The sequence below is a fragment of the Anopheles maculipalpis genome, chromosome 3RL, assembly GCF_943734695.1.
Source record: "Anopheles maculipalpis chromosome 3RL, idAnoMacuDA_375_x, whole genome shotgun sequence".
NCBI classification, from domain to species: domain Eukaryota; kingdom Metazoa; phylum Arthropoda; class Insecta; order Diptera; family Culicidae; genus Anopheles; species Anopheles maculipalpis.
This window is the reverse complement of record NC_064872.1, coordinates 80,757,632-80,782,140: the sequence shown is the minus strand read 5'-3', so window position 1 is coordinate 80,782,140 and position 24,509 is coordinate 80,757,632. Positions and strand designations below refer to the sequence as shown.

The following is a 24,509-nucleotide window of genomic DNA, read 5'->3' as shown; positions in this document are numbered from 1 at the left end:
ATCCCCCACTAAGGGTATGTTTACTTGTCAAGCGTACCTCCAAAAATCCGGCTGTAAAGTGTGATTGAGGATCCCAACATCTAGCGAGTCAACATCGAATCTGGTACAGCGGCTGTTTTGTCGTCGTTGGGAGCACGAAGCAGCCATCCTTTTAGCGATCATGTCACGCTCTGTCGCCGGTCCATTGCGTTAGAATTTGCATTTGCTGCGGCTGCTGCTGCTGCTGCATAACGATGTGCTGAAGATACTAGTCATCTAAGGCCTAACTGATTGTACCTAGGAAAGCGGGAACTATGTTCTTTTCGGTCCGTACTACCGATGATTTAGGAGTGTAAGGAAGGCCATCAACGAGCGAATGATGGTAAAGTTGTGCTACGGCTGTTGGGCGCCTAGGTACGTGCTCAGACGACGAAGGACGCCTCTACATACATGCTTTCCGAGCTGGCGTCAACCGATGGTACGTTAACATGAGTCATCACACGCAAGTAGGAGATAGTTTTGTAAAACGATCGGTGGAGGCTGGCTGAAACACACACACGCATCACACATAAACAATCTCTTCACAGGCGCTTTAAGCCGCAATAACACCTCGTCGGGACGGAGTGTTACATTTACACAACCACCCGTCAAGAAATTGCAGCTGACAATCGATGGCCGCTCAACAGCACAACTTGAATTGCCGCAGCGATGATCCCCCAGCTGCTTCCGTTTCGGGAGGGAAATGCAAATGTGCTCTCTTTGTCCGCAAACACAGACTCACACAAATAACTGCTCATATTTCACCGATGGTGCGCCACACGTCAGCATCATCCTAAGGTCCGTAAGTCGTAAAAAACACCCTTCTGGAATGAGCGCAACAGGGCAACACCAAAAAAAAAAAGGGTTGCCTTAGAGTGGGCGCTGTTGTTTACGAATATAAACAAAAACCAACTAAACCAACCCAAAACGACCCAATATGGTACCGCTGCTGCAGTTGCATCTTGCATTTATTTCAGAGTGTGTGTGTGTGTGTGTTTTTTTTTTTTATTCAAACCACACGATGATGTTTATGTGGGCTTGCGGGTTTTACGCCACCATTGACGGCAGTACCTTCCCTTGTCAATATGGGCTCGTGCCGCATCCGTATGGTAATGGAGCACATAAAAGAATAAAAATATAAGCAAAACAAAGACTGTTCCATCATCGGAGCCAAAAGAAAACACTAGACAATCTCGGTACGCAGGCGAAGATTCCCTGGGCTATGGTTGGGACAACTCATGACAACCGATATCCCACGGCAAACAAAGAAAGTCTGCCGCTTGGAATTTTGATCTCTTGGGAGGGATAACCAAATCTATTTAATAGAAACAAGCGTGAGAATGCAGCCAATAATTCCTATCAACAGCTTCCATAGAAACGTAAGAGCTCAAGTGAAAAGTAATCAATTCCAGGCCAAGAAATCAATTTACATTCTCAAAAATTCTTCACTGCTGTTACCCCCATCATAGGACATACTCCTGCAAGTAAAGGCTCAAAACCAAGAATAACGAAACCTCCAGCTGTGATAATGAGAACTGCACATGCATTTAAATGAAGCTCATTTAATCACACCACACCGATTTCAGGCCCCCCAGTCACGGATCACCCTCAAACTTTTAACGACATGCTGTCAACATGGTCATATCTCTTCGATCCTTCCTTTTCCTTCTCCGATTTGTCTCGATCTACTTGCACCGAATTCCTGCACACAAAAACCCCTAAGAAACTCACATTTAAAAATCCTTTCCGAGTCATTTATCTCCACGATTAATAATTTCCTTTCCATGAAAGAGAAAGCACCGTTACACTTAGCAGTCGCGCACAAATGGCCGTCTCTCGACACTCGCTTTCGGTAGGTGAAATGGAATGTGTCATAAGCAAATTACGCTTCCGAAAGCCATTTTCTTGCCAAATGTCTTAAAACGCACGTGTTATCCATCCAGTTTCATACTTTCTTCACGATCCTCCACCATGCTTGAGTGGCGGGTTTTGTGAACATGAGTCCTTAGCTGGAAAAGCATTGCCTTCTCGTGTTCCTGCCAGCAAAGCACAGCAAACAAATAGACAAACAATCGCAGGAGGGATAACACGAGGGGCGAGAAACCCTGGGATGGCAATAAAACTCCCGAAGAAGAAAGCTCCATAAATCTTTTCCCATTGTGCACCGGGCGCAAACAACTGGCACACATTTTACCGCACCGTCGTATGCACGCGTTCTCCTTTCGGCAGGGAATGCCAAGATTTCGACTGACATGCGACCTTCCGGCGTGTAGGGCTGATCGTTTTCTTCATCCTTTCACTCTTGAATTGACTCTTGAATCCGTCCGATGAATGGAATCTGTTCACGCGATGAATACCGCGGTGACAGACGCAGCGTTTTTGCTTTCGTTTTCACGGTAGATCCGTTCAAGCGGATGTCGGTGGCCGGCCCGGGTGTTTCTTGTTTATCAAAAAACCTCTGTGAGACGGATAATGCAAAAATAAAATGCGAATCGTGTCCACACACACACACACACATTCTGGCAAAGATAAGGTACTTGACGGGTAAACGACGGGGGTTTTGGTAAGCGGTGAGGAAAAGGGCCAGGGGCCAGCTTCATTTGCCATTATTCTCCAAACATCTGATGACGATTGGTCACAGCAAACGTCTGGTAATACGTCAAAGATTTCAATCTTACCGAGGGCGATCATCATAACCACCCCCCTCTCTCCCGATTCATACCGCAAGCGAATCCGTTGTTCCGATTGATTGATCGGCCGTAGATGAAAGAGATGTGGGAGAACGGAAAAGAAATGCTTCTTTTCCTCCCGCTCTCGATGGTTGTTTGTTGTTGTTTGCTGCCGCGAGTTAGATGAGATGAGCGGAATGAACCGTGTCCCGAAGCATAATCCTCCGCGAGGGTTGGGGTGGTAGCTTATCGCATTTCGGTTGACGGTAATTTTGGCACCGGTGGCGACAGATTGCACGTAGACAGCCCTCCTAACCAACTGACCGGGGCTTTGTTGCGCTGATCCTGTAGCCGTGGTGGATTGAAATGTTGATTGTGTCCCGGAAGGTCCAAACGCACATAAAGGCAATGCGAATAAAGATTTGGATTCGGTACGGCCTTTGAGTCATACGAACCCGGTATGTAGGAAAACAAGATTCATGTGTTTGTGATGAACGTTGTTTGTTATTTCATTCGCATTGTTAGTAGTGATTTGACACTCTATAACTACGAGAAAGATGCTACAAAAAGGGACTTAACTTCAATTTTCATTTACTTGCTGGAACTGTATATTTTAATTTATTAAATAAATTTATTTACACTTATTCTTAAACCACCAATGTGTACAATTATTGTTACCCACTTTTTGATGGAACAATTTTACAACTTCACTAAGCGGATTATGAAATACTTTTCTCCCATACTGCTTGCAAATTGATGCCAGACCTCCACACGCATATTACGATAAAAACTCCTGTAGGACCTCCTGCCAAGATTGTTTTTTTACGGTGTGTTTGTCGCCGGATTGCCCGTGTGCGTTTACCACGCATATGTTAACTTTTCCATGACAATTTCCCAAACCGTTCATTGGTTTTAATTTATTTTTCCTTGTTCTGATTTGTTTCAGGAAAAGTAACAACATTTATACAAACATATCATGCTTCTATATCAAAACTCTTCCTCAAAGAACTGCTCTGTGAATAAAAATTCACCTTCAATTTTCTCTTATTGTTTGCCGTCCAATTTCATGTCTCTTTTTTTAAAAAAAACCCTATCGAAAGTGGTCTATTGCCTTGCCGAATACTCACAGCCTCCCTCTTGAACCTTCGTAGCATCGGAGCAAAATAATACTTCAACCTTCACACTTGGGCGTCGTTCCGTTCGTTCGATTCGTTAGACTAATAGCATTCTCGGAACGAAGTGACGCACTTAACAGGATGTGTCACCGATGCGGGCACTGAAATGCCGTTGAAACAAAACGGTCGCCTATGGTAGAGATTTTGCTAAAAATATCCTCTTGCCATACCAGCCACCGCCGAGTGAAACGTTTTTTTTACACCGCCGTGAGGTTTGCGGTTATTGGATTCAACCGAAAAAAGAAATCCTCCCTCGTGTGCCCTGAACCCTTTAGCAACCGGAAGTGGAAATGAAAGACAACACCAAGCCGCATCGTTGAAGCTTTGGAAGGGGACAACGAGCCAGTAAAGGTGCGATCCGTTTTCTGAAACGAGTGATCCGAAACCGTCGTCCGGTTGCTAGGTGTGAAGTTTTATTTTATTTTTCAATTCGGAAACAGATTTTTGTTCTGGGGTTTTTGGGCGAAATCGAGAAAATATGGATTGATTTTTTGTGATGTAAAACTCTAAGAAAACATTATTTAACACAAGGTTTCGTATGGTCGTTGAGATACATAATAATTTCATATTATTTGTCCGTTATTAGGAAACAAAATTTTACAATAACTAAACTGTGGTCCAGCAGCTGATGTTCCTGATCATACGTTGACTCTCATTGATACCATTAATCAGCAGCTGTGCAATTAAAATTGAAATTCCTTGCAACATTCTTTTACGCGCTCCCGCATTGGTCGTGCTGGAATTTCCAGAATAAATCAAAAGATAAATATTTCCCACCAAACCTCGTCACAAGGTTAGCTTTTCAGCCACTTTTCTCTTTTTTTTCGATCCCGAACACCACACTGTGTTCCCACTCGGTGGACCAGTTCTACCATAATTAATATAAAAAAATATATTGCACGCACAACCGACAACCCCCAACGGCTCTTGATTGTGAAATATGTGACAAAAATTAAAAGAAAACGACCACAATGGATGCCCAACCGCATACAAGTTAGCCGTGTGCAGTATGCTAACAATTTAAGCCCTCCCGCTTGGGTGTTACACGTTCTGCAAGCCTGCCAGCCATTCACTCAGCGGCTCAATTGAAAGGAATGCAAGCATCAATTTTCCAAAGCCACTAACACCACCACAATCACCAGTGCCGGGATGGGTGTTTGGGGCAGGAATTCTGCAGTCATTCGCAGTTTGCAATTGTGGCTGCGAAAACATTTTGCTGCAAAGAAAACATCGCGCGCTAAGCGTGGAACCGTGGTTACACCCGGTGTAGATGGGTGCGACAATGAACCACAAACTAACGAACGGCTCGTTTCAGCTCAGTTGAGCGCTTCTTCTGATCCACTCCACACTGACAATCGTCACGATCGGAGCGCGATCACATGGTGCGTGGGGAAGAAAAAAAAAAGACACGTCCAAATGTAAACCACAAACTGCTCTTACTTATAAAGTGCACCACAAAGTAACGTACAAAAGAGATCCAGCGAAACTATCACTGCATAGATCATGCTTCGAGTTGGTAGAGGTTGGTAGATGGGCCGTTCCGTTCGCAACGCTTCAAGCCAACAGAACCATGGGATAACGCTTGCAAATAAAAAAAAAAAAACAAAACAAAAACTCCCATCTCGAAACGAAACCATCTGCCTCCCTTCAGGCCATACCAAAAAACAGACACCGATAGCACCGCACTCCGTATCGTAGAACACATGTCGTTGCGCTTCTGGTCGTTCCCCAATCTGAAGCATGGGGAGGCCTGGGAGATTTTATGGATGTATCAACATCACTCCGGATCATCATTATCATCGTTCCGAAAAACAAGCGGCAGTGGAAACTCTTAAGCAAAAAACAACAACACGCACACACACAGCCGACACTGTTGTCACTGTCGGCATACACATGCATGCAGCTGGTGAAGCTGCCGAGTGCATCCGAGCAGCATGCCACATTTATCATTCGTCCCCAGTTGCTCCTATGCGTTTGGTGGATTGGGAGATTTTCCCAGCACCGACAAACAACATCACCAGGCCATTTACTCTGAAACAAGAATTGTACCTAGAACTGAAATCCAACAAGTACTAAACGCTGATGCAAACATACTCTAAAAACACACGCGACGACTTTTACGCTGAACGCATTATGTCAAACTTTAATCTGTGTCGAACCTAGGGCTTAGAGTGCATTTTTCAACAGCAGCAGCATCAGCAGCAACAACAGTTTTTAATCATCGAACCCACTTAACTTATTAATGAGGGCGTGTGTGTTGTGTTACGCTGTGCGTTAATGCCAGCGGCTCCCCGAGAGGAAGATAATGCCCCCAAAGGGCTTTGCCCTTTGATCGTTTCACTCCAGTCGATAGACGAATGACAAATTGGTGTAGATATGGTTTTCGTTGGCATTTTTTATAGCGCCACAACATAAACGATTCAATTGAAACAATTTTATTAGTTAAGTGTCGTCGAAGTTGAGACTCGTTGCACAATGTGCCTACTGATCGTTGCGTATTCTAATACATGCCGGCAAAAAGACTATTTGTAATTCTTTTTATCTTGAACAGACAGATATAAGTAATATTGTAAACACTTGCTCCTCTCCGCGAGTTTCCATCAACAGCTTTGAAGATCGTCTTGATAATAATCATGACCATGGCTAACATCTTCATCTTCTGCTTGATCTGCTGGGTTACGCTGGCCATCAAGTAGCACAAGTATTGGATTATTATATGAGATACAATTCTCGACCATACGGCAAAAAGCCTTCATACTAGAAATAAATAAAATAAAGGCATTCAATTCTTCTGTGTTCTTGATGATTTTTTGGAGCGGACGACTGTTTCTGACCAGTCCATCAAACTGAATCTCGAATAAAGCAGCTGATCTTCTTCAGAATCTCTATTCTCCGCCATCATTGCTATTGCTCAAGATGACATAGAACTGCGGTTGGCGATACATCCTAAAGATCTTTAAAACATGATATATTTGCTTGACGGTTTAGGTCGTCCTAAAGCTGCTGGAGAAATTACAAACATTTTTCTCAAATCACGGAAACTCTGACCGACTACTTGTAGCTGTGGCACTTAAGGGAACATAAAAAAATATTGTATGGAAATTCTTTCACGTGGTTGAAGGCCTAGGAAGAAATGTGAATTGTGACCCTTCCAGCATAGACTTATTGAAAACATTGTAACAAAATGTTTACTTGCTGCAGTATGCTTATCATGCTGTTGGATGAAGACTATCTTGTGGTTTTTTAAAGTACTACAATCCTCAATCAATTCAACCCCGTGATCGTTATTTTTAATGTCCTACGCTTACCAGTAATAACACTCACAGCTAGCAGCGGGCTGGCCCAATCGTTAAATAACTTATTGATACTCGATGATCCTTCCTCCGGGCGGACACCATATCTACACTTGAACCCCCTCGTGCACGTGTTTGTGTTCAGCGGATGCTAAACGATTGCATTCCATCAATTATCATCTATCAATTTACGACCTCATCAATATGCTCTCGGTTCATCAGCGTTCGTCTTACCCAGAACGATTTGCAAAAATTTCTTCCTGAACCGCCATTTTCTCTTATTGCACGCACATTGCCCGTACACTGCTTCCCCGGCCCGTCAATTATCACCCTTCGTGACTCAGTTATTATGCGGTGTCGAGCAATCAAACCGATGGGCCACAGAACAAAATGCGCCGATTGAGGTGGAACACGGCGTGCGGCTAGCTGGGTGTGGTGTCCTGCGTATCAAGAGTGCAAGAGCAAATCAATTAAAGTGTCCTCAACCGGGTCCGACGCCGCGACCGATGGGCTGGCGGAATGAATAGCGCACCATCATCTTGCGGGTGCGTGAATTGAAGGACAACGATGCGAGCATCGGCAGACTTGCTGCTGCTCGTTCCGATCTTAATGACCATAAATTAAACAACACACCATACTGGTAGAATCTGTGCCGTGCGATCTGGTCGTGTGTAATGATGTGCGCAAGGATGTACGGTCGATTAGTGCAGTGGAGTTTAAGTTGTTATTTAAAAAAAAAGTTTTGCTGATTCACTAGCTGGCACGATTTAATGTGAAAATTGTTATAATTACCATGCAAAGTAGGGGAAAGGTTCATCATTAATGCTTGGGGTTGCAATAATTGCTTTATTGATTCAATACGAAGCAATGAAGGCGTAACTTGAATTAACATTCTGACTGAAAAAGTTAATGTAAATTAAATGATTCGAACAGCATATGTTGTACATTCTGTGTGATTGCTTTATCGTGGCAAATGTACAAATGGTTTAAAAAAAGCTTCTACTTGGCTAGAAGGACGTTAGGTCACGCCAGTCATCTATTGGCTTACTAGACTTGTTGATGATAAACACATAGGTAAGGATTGGATTTGAACACCGGTCCTGCTATTTGAAGACCGGACACCACCGTACAGTGAAAGGTTATAATCTGAAAAAAGCTTATAAACTAGAAATTTACTTTTTCTTTATTAACAATATTTAACAACAGTTTGATAGGCTTGAGATATTGCTTGAGAAATCTATGACTGATCGTCTGGAAGAGGCATTCATAATCCAAAACCTCCGATCCGATTGCCAGGAGGCAGCTCTATTTCATCTGAGTTACTATTTTCAACAGAAGAACTGGGTACAGAATCTCTCATTGGACACCTTTAAAAATGTCGTAATATAGAGAATTATTCTTCTAGAATTCTTAACTCATCGACGATCCTGTAAACTAGATAAAAATTAATATTAAATAAAATCTAGATAAACTAAATAAAAATTAACAACAATTGTTGATCATTTTCCAATGCGTTGAGTTACCGTCAAACAATCACCGTAATTGAGCTTACTGTAAACGACAAGGAACCCAACCATTTTTGCTGTGGTTTTGTCACCGCACGTGTGTTTACAGTGTTCCAATTTGATTATTTTCTTTCCATGCCATCGTCACTTGTTCCCATTTTCTGCCAAAGCATAATTCGTTTCTTTTGGTTGCGTCTCCCTGGTGACTTCTCGCTTGGTGGACATCCTTTAACATTCTCCACATTAATGCATCACACCCGAGCGGAGACAGAGTGGAGGCGACAAGAAGCAGAAAAAAAATGAACAAATGCTGGAGCATAAATAAAGGAAGTAAAATAATTAATAGTATTTCCCATGGCCTCATTCTCATTCCCGTGACACACTGTTTGGTGTTGCACTGCATTGGTACGGAATTTTTTTCGTTCTCTGTGCTCAATTTATTTGTTCTCGCTTCACCATCAGCACACCAACCATTTATGGGCGAAGGAAAACTCACTTACTTAATTTGCAAATGCACTCCATGCAGGCACGGTTTGTTTGTTTTTGCTGGCAATTTGCTAATGGCTTTTAATTATTGCAACACCATCTTGCATCGCAACCTACATTTGGGTGCGATCTTCACGGAAACGGATTCACCGTTTCGCGAATTGAATGATAAAAATGAGGATAAACACACATAAGTTCTCTGTAACGTGTACTAAAAATCCAACAAGTTTGGTGCTGAGCCAGCTAGTTCAACTACTTCATGTTACTCCTCATTTAACATGGTAATAAATTTAGGTTATCGATTTATGTAATTTAATATCTTCTTAATCTTCTTCACAAACCAAACTGACCCAGAGCGCCACACGTGCCACACGTGCCAGAGACGGGAAAAGAGAATATGAATAAAAGCATATCTGTTAACACCTCAATTGGCAGCGGCAAATTGATACAACAAATTCGCGATAATTTTCGCAGCACGAAGCCACTTGCAAGCTATAAAAGTATGCGCAAATTAATACCAAACTGTAATCTAAAACCGTATCAATCGCGCTCGAAAAACGACCCATGACAATCGTCATGCGAAAACAACAAACAAATGGTAGTAAATGGTTAGCAGTTGTTGTAATACGAGTTGATGGACATGGTTCGCAGTCACTTAGGCAGCGCCAGCCAGGTCAACACGCCAAAACCAGAGGTGTCATTTCACGGCCTGCAGACAAATGGTTGACAGGCGGCGTGATAAATGTGATAAAAATAGATATCCACATATCCCATATACTTCAAGGGGGGATAGAATTCACCATTTTTTTTTTATTTTGCTCCCTATCCCTCCTCTAAGCAGGCTCCCGCTCAGGAGAGAAGTCCAAGGGACGCTCGTGTTTGTCAATTTCAGTCGGCGAAGACACAGTGCGTAAATCGATATGCGTCAACTAGGTAACAAACGTTTCGCGCGATAACACACGCATGCCACGCACCGGGCAACGCTTCGGAAGTGATTATTCAATCTAGGGCTGTGTGTCATAATCACGGAAGTGTGCTGATGTGAAGTACACGGGATGGCTCGACATTGATAACACGAGGCCCAGCACGTATGTATGAAGCATCCAAGGAATGCTTGTGATGTGTGCACGAGTGAAACGAATGTTGGGGAAGGGTTTTTATTTGCTAAATAAAGCGGCAGGGCATTTAATACAAGCTAAGTGATAATAGTGCGACCCAATCGCTGTAATAAATCGACGCCACATCGACGGTGAAAGTTTATTTGTAGCAAATTATCTCGACTTGCTACACTAGTCTCACTGGAAACGTGAAATAATCGCTAACGAATGGCACTGGATGACGCCAGTTTGACATTGGAATGAACTACCATCGAGCGTAATGATTGTACCTCTGCCTAATGAGTTTGTTGCCATTCGACCAACCCGATAAGCCCTAGGGTGACCACATACCGTACGTTTGTTGATGAAAAGAAAAAGCGTTCCGAGCACTTTGTACTGGAAATATTGTCTCTAAGAAGTACAATTGTGTAAACATCAAACAAAAACATCACTGCGCCATGCATGATCATCACTATTGTGACCCGATCTGTTGCGTAGGGTTTTTGTTTTCTTGTGTCCACAGAAACCCCTTGGAAGAAAGTTCTTTCCAACGCTCTTAGAGTGCTCGTCTACTTGGTTCACCTTCATCAATCATTCCTTCGTACTAAGTCCAACCCGTTTCAACCAGCAGGCAATGAATCAATCGACACGCCACAGTCGAAGAGCCGATCGGCGCTGACCAGATTAAGCACACTTTAAAGAATGTAATGATGGCCATCAACATCATCCATCTTTTGATCATCACACACACACACTATCCACAGCTCTCAAAATCGTAATAACTAATGTTCTCATACCGATTTTCTTCTCGTTTAATCTTTCTCCCCAGATAGCCGTCACGATCTGCTACGTCTTCCGCGGGTAAACTATACATCGATTCGGGTACGACGCTACGACACAGAGAACTTCCATAGACAAATCAACATATCACAACGTGAACTAAATCGCTGCCAGAAAACTCAATCGATCCTACCCGTATGATACAGACACCGGACGAAACGGCCGCAAACGCTAAACCTGATCAGCTGTGATCGGATCATTCCAAAGCACACCGGTGCTCGACTGGATCTTCAAAGTTTGGGAGCATTTCCGCTTGCCGATAATCAATCACCCCAGCTGGATGGATTGACGAGTGTGGATCTGTCGGCGTACCCGAGCAGTGATAGATTAGCGTCCCTTTGTGTCCGGTGGAAGCTGCGCGGGCTTCCGTTTTCTTACCGTGTTCTCTCACAAAACAACGAAGAAACAGTAGACACACAACGAAAACGGCCAAGAGATAGTGAAGCCGAAAGGTAGCGCCAGAAGCTAGCTAGCCTTACCGAACTTAAAACTAATGCCGACGAGCGCTTTCTTCTAGCGGGAAGGAAACCGAAAACAAAACCACAATTTACAAAACACAAATCAAGCACAAGCGAGGACCCCCTAAAAGGAGCAGCTACACAATGAATTTACGATATCAGGAAACGTTTTGTATCATATTTTTACTATGCACCAGTATTACCCTCGCAGAAGACTTTGACTTTGTGCCGGAACCGAGCGAAGATGTGGAGGTAAGTGTTGCGGGTGGCTGATGCATTTGTTTTCGCAAGCAGCTTAAACTTGTTGCAAAACATGACAGGCCTTCGGGGCGGGTATAAAAACAAAACAAAACAAAACTTTTCCAACTTGCTACACATGATGTAAATTCGTGTAAAAGTTATCCAACCCTTCCTATCGATTCCAGTTGCGCTATACTTGCGTCTACTAGCTGTCAGTTTACAGTACTAAACGTCTTCCCTTTTTGAGCTCAATGTTTACGCGTTGAATCTTTTTTTTTATTTTCTATTTACTGTCAGAGTGGTAAAACTTTATCCCTCTCATTCGCCCTTTTGTAGCTTTTTTATCAATTTTCATTCATTATCTCCAAACAACCTACAGCGTACTCCGCATTTCTTAGGTCAAGCCTCTCCCCGAGCCTTTTCATTCGTCAGCAGCTTCAGGAGCGTTCCGAAGCAAAAAGGCACAACTCAGGCAAAACTTAATTATCAAAATGCCAATCAAATGGTTCGCAGGCTTTCCGTATCGCCGCTTTACGCAGGTTCTTGTCCTGTCGTTGTTTTCCTCGCGAAACATAAGATTCCGGTAGCTTAGCAAAACTTCCATCCATCGCCAAGGAACGAATGTTCGTTACGAATATCCGGACGTCGGCCGGCAGAAATACAAACACAAGACCACGCAAAACAATTTGTAAATCAATTAAATGCGCTTGACTTGGCTTAAAGCTTTCGAACGATCGAATTCAACGGAAACAGGCCGAGAAAGCGAACCCCCCATGGCACATGGTCTTGGGTCGCTTTCCATACAAAACACTCCCCAAACGAGTGTCTTCGCGCGCGCGAATAAAATATGACCCAGGGACAGTAGGGAGGGCAGCAATAGAGGGAAAGTGGAAAGCCTGTTTGGCCCACTGACAGATGAGGGAAAATTTGATTTGCATAGCGATTTTCGCTCCCAAAGGAATGTGCTGCCACAGTTCTGGATGTTCAGATTTTAGGCAACAGACTCACGACTACTCACGTACCAATTGGGAGATTTCTTTTTCATATTTTTGTTTTTCGAAGTTCGTACCTAATCCATATGGTCTGTTTGGTGTGTGTGTGTGTGTGTGTGTGTGTCGCTGTGAATGTGAGGAATGGTTTATCGTTTATTTTACCTCGCATTAAGAAGGGACAACAGCTACCAGAACGTATGCAATGGAGGGCATCCCCCCATCCGGAGATAGACGTGAATGGAAAAATTATTCAAATCTATTCTGAACTACGGTGCTTAGAAAAGCGATGGCAGAAAGTACCTGGAACGAATGGAGGAAGGACTGGCGCCTTATATTCCAATCAAATTAATTCGGCTCCATCCCATCTGATCGCTATCTAAATGGGGAAATGATTTTACACCTTGTAATAAAAGCGTAACATCCGAGCTTTTCGACAACGCGCTTCTATGTTGTTCGAAACCATCCCGTCCATCCTAATAAGCATATGCCCCACGGGTTGCACCCGTGCTTTCCGCTATCGTATTATTAATGATTTTATTTGTTTTAATTTTCTTGCTGCCTGTTATCACCCATCATCGCTATTGCTCCACACGCAACGATGCAGCCGATAGCAGCGGAACCGCTGAGTGTAGATAGCCAATCGAAACTAATTCATCCAAAGGTAAGTTTGAATATTTCGTTTTATGTAAAATACTGCTTTGTCCGGTTTGAAAAAACAAACAGGAACATCAATTGACTGCCAAGTGGATGTAATTAAGCTGATAACGAATGCATAATGTAAATATTTGGGACTAAATTTTCATATTATAAAATACATAATACAGTGCATAACATAGCTATGCTATTTTATAGCTGTTTTATTATTTATTTTCAAAAAATCTATTTACGCTTAGTTATGTTAAGCATTATAAAATCAGAGACATGACAAAAATTACATGAAATTATCATAATTAGAATAAAAATAAATCTTACCAAAATTAAATATTCTTACAGCCCCACATATTAAAGTTTTTTTTCCATAAAATCCCTTTAATAGTCAGAAAAAAATCCCCATTTTTAATTATCTGATGCCTTCCAGGACACATTAACACAACTTTATGTAATACATTTTTAATAACTAGCATCAACACACTTGCTCTCTCCTTTAATACACACGTATGCCATCACTCACCGTCATAATAATACCCACGCCAGTGGCGTCAAGTTGGGCGTACCCATCCATCCATCTATTCCATTCGAGCCGTATCATGGAACTCCTCGTGCCATGGGGACAAAATTCTACCCGAAACGCTCGCCACGGCACTGAAGATTGATCGATGGCTTGGCAGGGATTTAATTTTGTTGTTACAGCAGCGTACGCGCTCTGCACGCACATGCCCAAAAGCCACGGCTTTTGTTTCGACGGCCGGAGGTTCATCAATTAACTCGCTCGCTCGTGCTCTTCTAAACGTTTCCCTTTCTCACTTTGCAGGCCGATGTCCGCTGTCCGCCGACCGAGAGCACGATCAAACTTAGCCTGATACTTCGGACCAAGAGCTGGAAGCATGTACAGACCAGCCTGAAGCAACGCACAATCAGTAAGCTGGCCGCATATTTCCTAGTCCCAGAGGTAAGCCTGCCTGGATATGAAGAACTGAGGAATAAATGGAAAAAATTTGGAGAAGGCATGGGGGGAATTGGAAAGCTTGTTCTTTTAAAATCAATAGCGTGAGAAAATGGTCCAAATTTAAATATTTGAATCGAACATGTCCACCTCGTTTATGCGTCCACCAGTTCCTATCTCATTATCACCGTCCTAATGGGAAAATGGTTCATTTATCAAGATGTTCTTAATCTTATTACGGATCAGGTCTTGTTTACTGTTCCCCCTAGCTTTCCGAAGCGCTTTGATCGTTGCCCATCGACTTATGATCCATTAACATACTTAAAATCGTTAAATTAAGCTTGATTGAACGGCGTTTTTCGATTGCTTGGAACCAATCCAACCAAATTTTGTGTCCAAACCTCGCTTTTACCGCCCATACATTCTATCGATGCATCTAGGAGTCCTGCTTGAAATAGGCCATTACTGCCAAATGATGTCGTTACCGTTGGTTCGATTGTCGGACCGGACATCAGGACGACGATGGCATAGACCTATCGGTGGTGGAAGGTTGGCTATTTGCAGTCGTACGAGGACGAGATCAAATGTGAACCTTTTAGAACGGAACCTACGTTCGACGTCTCCCTTTCTCGCTCTTCCATGTGGATAGTAAATTACAAATTGCTGCATTCGGTGCACAGTTTGACATGCTTGCATAGCAGGCAACTGTGTCATTTGCTACTGTGGTGCACAGCATGACATTGGATGGGAAGTATTGGAGAAGGAACAGCCATGCCCGTTGCGGATATCCTTTGATGTCACAGAAATGGTAATTAAGTTTGACTGGTTAGAGTATTTGCGTAATTGATTGTAAAGGGATTTGATGCCGCCGGATGATCCCATCTCTCAGAAAATCCGTAGTAATACCTTAAATTCACATTTTATTCCTGACGACTTTAATTTTGATTAAAATTCCTATTTGTGTACAAAAATAGTAAAACTTGATTAAACTGGTCTCACAAATGAAACAAACCGCGTTCCATTTAACATTACAGGCAGCATAAACGGCTAAGACTACATCACAACTTCCTACATAAAATCTTCATTGCGCTTAGATAAATTGCCCTAACATTATTGGACACACAACAACATTAACTTCCACACTGTAATGCGAATAATTACTGACAATAATGTGTTCACACCAGCGCGCACGTGTCACGTCTTCCGTTGGACACAAATGGTACCGAGCTTCATAAAACCGATCCGCACCGTTAGCGAAATGAGCTTTCCGTGCTTTCTTTATTCTCTCCTTGTGATGGGCGGGTTCCCGACCCAAGATAGTAACGGCCAGAACACTTCCTTTATGCTTCAACGATTAAACACCGAAACGATCTCATTTGATCCGGATGTCGTCGCTACCTTTCCTAGCTGTTTGTCTTCTGCTTGGCTGAGCACGCTTTGAACGTGTCTGTCGCGTGTGGCCCAGATAGCGGTCCCCGTTCGGTATGGCAATCGTGTGCTGCATGCGATTGCATGTAAAGCAACGCCCCAGACCCTCACCAGACGAAGTAGATTCCGGAATGCAATGCAGTTTTCTTTCCCGGTGATCGGTGCCACACCCTTTCTTTGTAAACGTTCAATATAAAGTTGAATTATTGGTGTACTTGTCATAGGGTCACATCCCACTCCCCCCCCCCCCCCCTCCCTCCTTTCAAACAGCGCTTGTGTGTCTTTGCTTTGCTCACCCTTTACGTCCAGTATCTCTTTATGGAGTGTCTTCGATGCCAGTAAACTGTCTAGGGTCGTTATGTTATGGATATCGATTGTTCGCCAACAGTACACGCAGCATAACAAAGACAACCCCCCCAGTTTCATCTTATCTAGTAACAATGTTCCCGAACCGGACTCCACTTTTCTTACGATTTGCTCCCCACTTTCTCTCCCTCTCTTGCCCCAGGAATCTTTCATTGTTCTAGATGCGAAAAGTAACGACCTGCAGCAGATGGTGGAGAAGGCCCTACGTCACGGCAAGAAACCTTCGCTACAGGCTGGTACATTTCTCGGCTGGATTGGATTTCCGGTAAGCAATTCTAGTGCTGCATCACATTCCAACCAGCCCAACATCAACTGCAGTTTGTGTTTCCATTTTTTTCCGTTTGTGTGCCGCAGATTGGATGTGGAGAGAAGATGTCAGCGAGCGCTAAGAAAACGGTACGAAATCTGAACAACCAGCTGCCCGAGCTTCGTGACATCACCGGTATGGACTTTGGCTCGTGGATCATCTGGAAGGATGGTGCAGGTGATGAGAAGGCGTCCCGGATGAAGCGTGAAGTTGATGCAGATGATGATTACTACGATTACGACGACGACGAAGATGCAACAGATGATGATGAAGGGTGAGTTGTGGCCGCTTTCAGTCTCCAAATTACTATCTGCAGGGGAAACATGGCTTGGGAAGCTCAGTAATGCAGCTATTAGAAATTTTAAAAATAATGTAGTTATTTAAAAAAGTAAAGTATCTTTTCTGTGCTCAAGGGAAAATGTTAATCATCCATTAATAAGTGTTTAGAAATAGCTCCGATTGATGTAGGAAGGAATGCAAGAACAAATAATCAGGCCGGACATCTTTTTGCCTGCCGACAGCTACCCATGAATGCCAGTGTGGTCCTCGCAGCCACAACTTTGAAACCTTCTTAATTGCACGATATACTATTTCATCGGTTTACTTATAATATTTTTCGTTTCCTAATTGCAGAGAACCAACCGAAGTTCCTCATGTTCACCGACACCATCACGGTTCCAGCGAGGTAAGTTCGCGTGGAAAGCTTTTATGCCATCCCAATACACACTATATGTATTCAGCAGTAATATCGCACTAATGACGATCGAAAGCTCATTACGATGATATCTAATGCCACGATTACAACGCTTCCATCGTACTGATTCGTCCCTTTCGCTCTCTAACACACACTTTCTCTCTCGCTCTGTCCATTCTCTAACTCTAACAAACTACCCCCAGTCCAGTCCGGTCAGTCTCTTCCTTTCGCGTAATGGTTCCCTCCCTCTAACGCAGCGCAGTTAGAAATATTCGTGTTGTCCGCATCCAAACAAACATTTGCTAAACGATGATCAAAATTCACCGTTCGTTTGAACTCGGTTTTCCCCCGCCCCGGACAGTGCCCCATAATTGCACCCATAATGATCGTCGCTTCAGTAGTGAATTGCAATTCTACGCGAACCATCATCCATGGTGTTACGTTTGTTGCACATAAATTGATAAATTTTCTCCCTTTCCAACTGACCTTTTACCGGGATTCCTCCGTTTTCTGACCATTGCGATCCTTAACTTACAATTATTGCTTCTAATTGAGCCCATTACCTCGTTTGCTGCGCAAACCACAGCACTGTCCGCGAATGCGATTACGGCGAATCCCTCCTCATAATATACTAAATATAATATAAATACCACCCTTGGTAGGGAGTTCTGGGTGTTGCCCAACTTTATTACATATCTTTGCCGGAAAAGAATTCCCGATCGATCGAATAGCGATTTACTGTTTGTAGAGTTTTGGTCCGAGTTTTCGCGTGTTTTTGCTAGCCATTCCCCTTCACTAACTTCCTTATTTATAGTGCTTTAGAAAGCAAATTTTCATAAAAAAAAGGTTAACATTTAACAACCACCACCAATATATCGTATCTAACAAAGATGGATTGGTGGTTGTGCTGTTTATTAATCCTACGTTAAGTGAGCGTGAATTTTGTGAATACTGTTAGTGCCTGTTAATTTACATTAGAGTTATTCACGTTACAAAGTCGTGGGTGAAGTAGCTGTTACGATACACACAAAAAGCTATCAACTATCACACTCTCTCACACACACACACACCCTATAGCGATTTGTAACAGTGTTTGGGATGAGTTCTTCTTTGTGCATCATTCATTGTTGTGTTATGTTGAAAAGTTTTTGTTGCGTTTCAATTATCTTAGAACTGCTTCAATATTTTATTATATCGTTTTAATGTGTTTCTTGTTTTTGTGTTGCTTTTTATATTATGAATAGATTGTTTAGATGGAACTGGTTTTGCTTTAACTTTTTTTTTGTAAAGGAAAAAACGCTTTTAATTTCATGTAATTTAATTTAAATTAAAAGTCTTCCGAATTTCGTTTCGCCACGATACATTAAATTAATTGAAGAAACATCTTGATAAAATAGAAAGAAATACCCCAAAACGTAAAAGTGAACCAGTTCCATGTCCTTTGTTTGTTAGTACGATCTTCCACCGTACCGACCATTTTCTGTTCCATTTTAATTTTCTTTCCCTCCGTTCCTTTTTTGTTCCCCGTTATGGTTACGAGTGTTTTTCCTGGATTCGCTAGGATATGTTTTTTTGTTGTCCCCGAGCTTTTTCCTACTTTTCGATTGCCCTTTTTCCTCTCCCGCTTACATTCCGCCACCCCTTTTTTTTTTGCTTTCCATCTCAACTGCTTAAACGGTCTTTTAATATCGTTTTCACCACCGAAACCCACCGATTGTCCACCACGAATACAACCGAACCGAACAATCAACCACTTTATAACTTTTCTTCTCGGTTAACGGCAATAACGGCCAATGCGAGGCGATATAGAATTGCGCATTGCGAAAAAACGCGATGGTGCTTTTGTCCTAGCCTACGCCACCCGCGTACCTTATGCTTTACTTTTTCCCTTCAGCTTTCCCGTTTCGAAATCATTCGACCGTTCGTTCGTGGGTGGCATTTGCGATACCCGTTGTCTTTCCGATGCCATTTTGTTATTTATCATTCGAACGACTGTCTGCCTTTTTTTCTCCTGCTTAAGAACGTGAAGGTGTATGTTCTTTGTTGTCCTGTGAGCTTTTCATTTTTCTTGCTCTCCGTTACGTTACCTGGCTTACGGTTTTCGTCGGGAAAATGTCAGGGATTAGACGCAACTAGTGCAGACGGTTCTGCCAGCGTCAATTTATCAGAGTGCTTGAAGTGGATGGAAACATGGAAAGCACAACACTGCATCCATCATAAATTGTGCCATTTCGAAAAAAAAAGGAACCACCGTGACCATATTTCATCCGTCATTGTGCGGTAATGATTATGTTTGTATAAAAGGCCTAAGTAACTTTTCCCCCTGGATGGCCATTATCATCACGGAATTTGACATTTTGGATGTGAATTGTACTTGTGTTATGACTTATTGTGTAGCAGTCAAGTGAAACGGTCCAATGGAAAACAATTTAAAGGGCGTTTAACACAGATGAAAGCTTTTTATGTCTTTTGACGCATGATTACTAACATTTGGAAAGATTCAACAGTTTTATATTTAATACAAATATGATATATCTAATACGAATGTATAAGAATGTATCTAAAAGAAATTCAGAAAGCTTAAACTTACTTTTAGATTGTGTCTTTTTTCTTATATTCCCACAACGTACCATTGATATGAAAATCGCTCCGTAAAAATGGTATCATCCAACGGAGCGAACCAACGGAGGCGGAAAATAGATTTCCGCCCAAAAAGGAAATCGATACGCTACGGGTGACGTACGTAACTAGCAGCAGAAATGCTAAAAGCTCACAGGAAGGATCCTCCAACTTGCTATTACATACCAAACAAGGCAGCTAACTCTATTTTGCGCGTAATAAAAAGAAAAAATATTTTCACAAGGCAGTTTTTGAAATCCAAGAAAAAAAAACGCCTTACCTCGAGAGCGGAAATAACGGCTTCGATCGATTGTAACTATTGTGCAAACTAATTGTGTAATTGAAGTACTAAAACTACCCTCCCCCAAAAGCAGGATGAAAGAGCGCGCGCGTAAAAAATGAAATTAATTACATCCTTCCTGCTTATTACTTTTTTTTTTTTTTGATAATGGAGGCGCCCAGTACGCCACGTTCGCTTTTGTTTGCTTTGGTAACACGAACGAACGCTCGCACAAACTTGCTGACAGGATCCATTATCGCTAATGGTAAATCAACTGTATCACGAGCCTGCGTGACGATAGCATTGACAGAATGGCTTTGTTTCCCGTTGCGTCGCACTCGTGTGCTAATCCCTTTTTTTCCCGCTCGCCTAGCAATGCTAATGCCGAATTGCATTGGAAATGGAGTCGCCCAGTCGATTTCTGCTCCCTGGAATGAATGGGACTGTAAGCATTACGTACGCACACAAACATACGACTTATCCTCCTTTATCACAATTCCCTCCCCTTTTCGTTTCGAGCTTTCGCATTATTCGAATCTGTTGCAACGTTTCGTTCTAGTAATATAGAAATAGACGCCACGTGCCACGTGCTGCCAGCGAGCAACAGTGCGTGGAACGTGTTTTCTTTCGTTGGTATCATTTTTCTTCACCTACCCTACCCTATCGGATTCCTTAAAGAAAAGCGTGCACGTTCCTACTAGTATTCACTTGCTGCTTTGAATTAATTTCCATACAAACTAAGCACACTCTTTCCAACCCCTCTAACCGCCCGGGTCCGCCTGTGTCTATCTTTGCCACTGTCTAGCCCGTTCCCCCGTTTGTCCATCGCATCGCACAGCACAGCAGTGTTGCCCACCCGCCCCTTTTCATCCATGATCCACCGGGAAGCTACACACTACACCTTCTTTGTGCCGTTTCTCTGTCCGCTACTGGGCGCCTCCACCGGATGGAAAGACCTTCGCACAGCGCTGTGAACATCGGTGTGGGCCTTTCATTGTGCACAAAGTTTTGCTAAAAACACACCCACATGCCAAAAAACAAAACAAAACCGTGCTTAATATCAACATCATAACACACACACACATACGGGTCAGCTAGAGGAAAAAGTCTGCGAAAATTTGAATTTTCCTCCTTGTGTTAAGCGTGCGTTTTAGTGTGCGCTTATAAAGCTTTTCTTGTTTGCCAAACTATTTCTATGTGTGTGGGTTGCGTATTTCACGCGTGTGTAAGTGTTATTGTTGTGCGGTGTTTATGGTATCCGGGAACTATATTTCTTTTTCGTTGTTTGTTTTCTCTGTATGCTCGTGTTTTCTAATAAGGAGAGGTCTATTTACTTTCCATCTTGTATTTTCCTGTACATAACATAGAACAACTCTTTACTATTCCACTCCTTACAATCTTTCTTTCTCTCTTTCTCTCTCTCTATTCCCTTTTCTCTAACTCTATGTCTCTTCCCGTCGTCTTCTACCATCTGTCGTTTTTTGTGTGTGTTTGTGTTGTCGCCCTTTCGTTAAAATCGTCTTGCCAATTGTCGCCTTTGTAACCCCCCTTTTTTGGGATTCAAAAATTCCGAACATCCCCTTCCCGGGGATCCTCGGCGTGCCAAAAAAAAACCCTTTTCAAATCGATCAAAACCATTTTGCGCAATTTCATGTCGATGCTTCGCACAAGCAGTATAGCACCAAGAGTGCCCACAGCGCACCAACACACGCCACTAACAAGCATACTAACAGCGATGGGCATGTGTCGGAAAAGCATCATCATCATCCTACTCATCACCAACATCAGCAACATCATCCTACCCACCATGTCAACGGTGGAAAGGTGAGCACGGAGCATGGCCGTGGTGGAACGTCGGAGTACCGGAAGTCTCCGGTAATGGTATCGGTGACATCACCAGTCACCATCGCTGCCACAACCCAAACGGCACCGAAACGCAAACACAGCCACGGTCTGTACGATCAGGTAAAGGAACGGTCCGCAAAAAAGCAAGCAGCCGAGCGAACCCACAAAACAGTCACGGCACCCTCAACATCTTCCCTGGACACCTTCACACCGCCCGATTTGCGTGAAAGCGTTTCCCAGCTCGAGTCCACCATCAGCAAAACGATCGCCAACAACGAACAGCTTAAAAAGGACGAAGAAACGCTGCTCGCCCACAAGTCAAAGCACAAGCGAATCGATATCGAGCGCATTGTCGAGACGGAGCTACTGCTGCCGGAAATCGAACGGCTGCAGGACGAAGTGTTCCGGGACGATTACGTGATCGAAGATGTGGTGCGGCCAAAGTTTTACGATTTCAGTACCGAACCGGACCAGGTGGTGCCGGATGAGGTTGGGAAATTTGTTCCACTCGAGCCGGAAGTTGAGGTTGGCAAACCGTTCACCTCAACCGTCAGTGTGAACCGATCAACCGTAAAGCCAACGACCACCACCGGTAGGCCACCAGTTGTCGTCGTGCCGATTGAGCAAGGTGCGGCTACATCCCCAATCACTACCACTACCTCAAAGGCCATTCCTCTGACGACAGCTAGCGAACGAACAACGGCTACTTTCTTACCTTCGCCAACCGTACCGATGCGACAGTCGGATGAAGTCGTAACCACAAAGCCGATGGATCCACATCCGGCTATCACACCGGTGGTCAGCTCGATTGATGCGAACGAGGATGCTCCATCCCGATCGGACACAACTTCAACCACAATCGGCACGACGACGAGCTTTGTCCCCGTTACGCCACCTCTTCCTGTTGTCTCAACGGCCGAGTCCTCGAATTCTCCGAGCAATCAAGCTCAACCGGCAACAAGTACTACGACCCTAACCACAACGCTCACTAAAGCTAAGATGGTGGCAACGGAATCGATGGATTTGCCAACACCTGCAACAACCATACCGGTGACTACAACTACCATCACCTCCACTACCACCACGGCCTCCACCACCAAGGGGACAACGAATTCGATTGTAACCGCGTCCGCTTCTGCTACTAACACTCGCAACTCCACTAACATTGTCGCTTCCGTTCCATTGGTGAAGGTAAGCTTAATACTACTGCCACACATCAACACATCAACCTCCATTTTGACAAGGGAAGAAGCGTTGCTTAAGGGTTGGGAAAAGAACCAATGGGACAACATCGTACCCGGACCTCCTCCCGGGGAACTCTGCTTTTCGACCAGGAAATGCTTCACCTGTTTTCCCTCTTTACTTTTCCGTTTGTTTCTATTTTCTTGAAGTTTTTGACAGAACAACACAAACAGTGGGAAAGAAACCCGAGTTCCGAAAGTTTAGCTCGTTTTTTTTAACTCTATTAATAATTTATTTTGACTTTAGTTTTAAACCACACGTCACACACGTCACTACCTTTTTTTTTCGTTTCATTTTACTGTCGATCAAAATAAGCTAACGTTCGATTCGATGCTTTGTGCAAAAGTGTTAGCCAAAAGGGGAAGGCGAAGAGTTGAAGAAAACTTTTCCCTGCTCCAAGCGAATAGTGTGCCGCAGCCGTGTGTGTGGAGCGAGGGCCGAAAGGTCATCAAAAATTTAAAACACGTACGGCTAAAGCAAAAGCCGGATGGAGCAAAACTCTTGCTAATAGGAAAACCACGACCAAGAGGGCAGTTCTGTCCTTTCCTATTCCCTCTAACGATACAAAAGTTGTTACTATTCATGGTTGCGAAGGAAGGAAACTTTTAACCCAACTTTCGATGGCTGGTTTGGGGCGAGTAAAGTTTACCTCAGCGTGAATGTCTGCTTGCTTGTTTTTCTTGGGATTTTTAAAACTTTCCTTTGCAGCTTACTGCTGCTGATACGACTACATGCTTCTACTGCCCAGTAGTGATGGGTATTTCACTAAACTTGACCCTCTTTCTGTTGGCCAAGTAGTAGTAGCGAGAGGCTAAAGTTGCAATTTACTGTGGGGAACTTCTAGCTTGGGTCTCTTTTTTTTCTTTTCCATTTAATTAATTTACCATTTCATTCGCCGAATTATGCTTAGTTCGTTTGAAAATAGCAACTGTTTTGTTGTGAAGCGATACAGTCTTAAGTTTCCAAAGAACTCGCTCTCTGAAACACACCAACAACACAAGGAAATGAGCAAAAATAATACAAAGCACTTCAAAGTTTATCTCATTCGTTTGGTCTTCAGCACAGATTGTGCAGTGCTGCTTCATTTATTGCTGTCAAATAATTATAAAGGCTTATCATTTTACGATACTGCAGGCGCTTGCATACAAGTAGTAGTGCAGATTTATTCGGTACCAAAATGGCAGTCGAAAAACAGAGCTGATAAGATAGACAACTTGATAAAAAATGCTTATTTGCCACAGTAACAGTGATTTTGTACTACAAACCCCCCATCTTTAGCCGGTTATATTTAAGAAACTCTATATTACTCAACGTACTAAATGCTACTCAGAACTCAAAATTAAACTACAAGT

At 43.2% G+C, this 24,509-nt stretch overlaps 2 protein-coding genes across 2 annotated transcripts in view; one reads left to right on the top strand and one right to left on the bottom strand.

Annotated features, from left to right (window-relative positions):
* Positions 1 to 24,509, bottom strand: part of LOC126562593 (replication factor C subunit 5) — a 431,263-nt gene that overhangs the window by 94,796 nt on the left and 311,958 nt on the right. The window lies entirely within an intron of this gene.
* Positions 11,649 to 24,509, top strand: part of LOC126563527 (uncharacterized) — a 387,646-nt gene continuing 374,785 nt past the window's right edge. Inside the window, exons 1-7 of the mRNA XM_050220172.1 lie at positions 11,649 to 11,793; positions 13,378 to 13,434; positions 14,245 to 14,382; positions 16,313 to 16,435; positions 16,525 to 16,751; positions 17,111 to 17,162; positions 21,745 to 23,106. Coding sequence (XP_050076129.1) covers positions 11,686 to 11,793; positions 13,378 to 13,434; positions 14,245 to 14,382; positions 16,313 to 16,435; positions 16,525 to 16,751; positions 17,111 to 17,162; positions 21,745 to 23,106 — 2,067 coding nt within the window. The 5' untranslated portion in view covers positions 11,649 to 11,685. The remainder of the gene's footprint in view (positions 11,794 to 13,377; positions 13,435 to 14,244; positions 14,383 to 16,312; positions 16,436 to 16,524; positions 16,752 to 17,110; positions 17,163 to 21,744; positions 23,107 to 24,509) is intronic.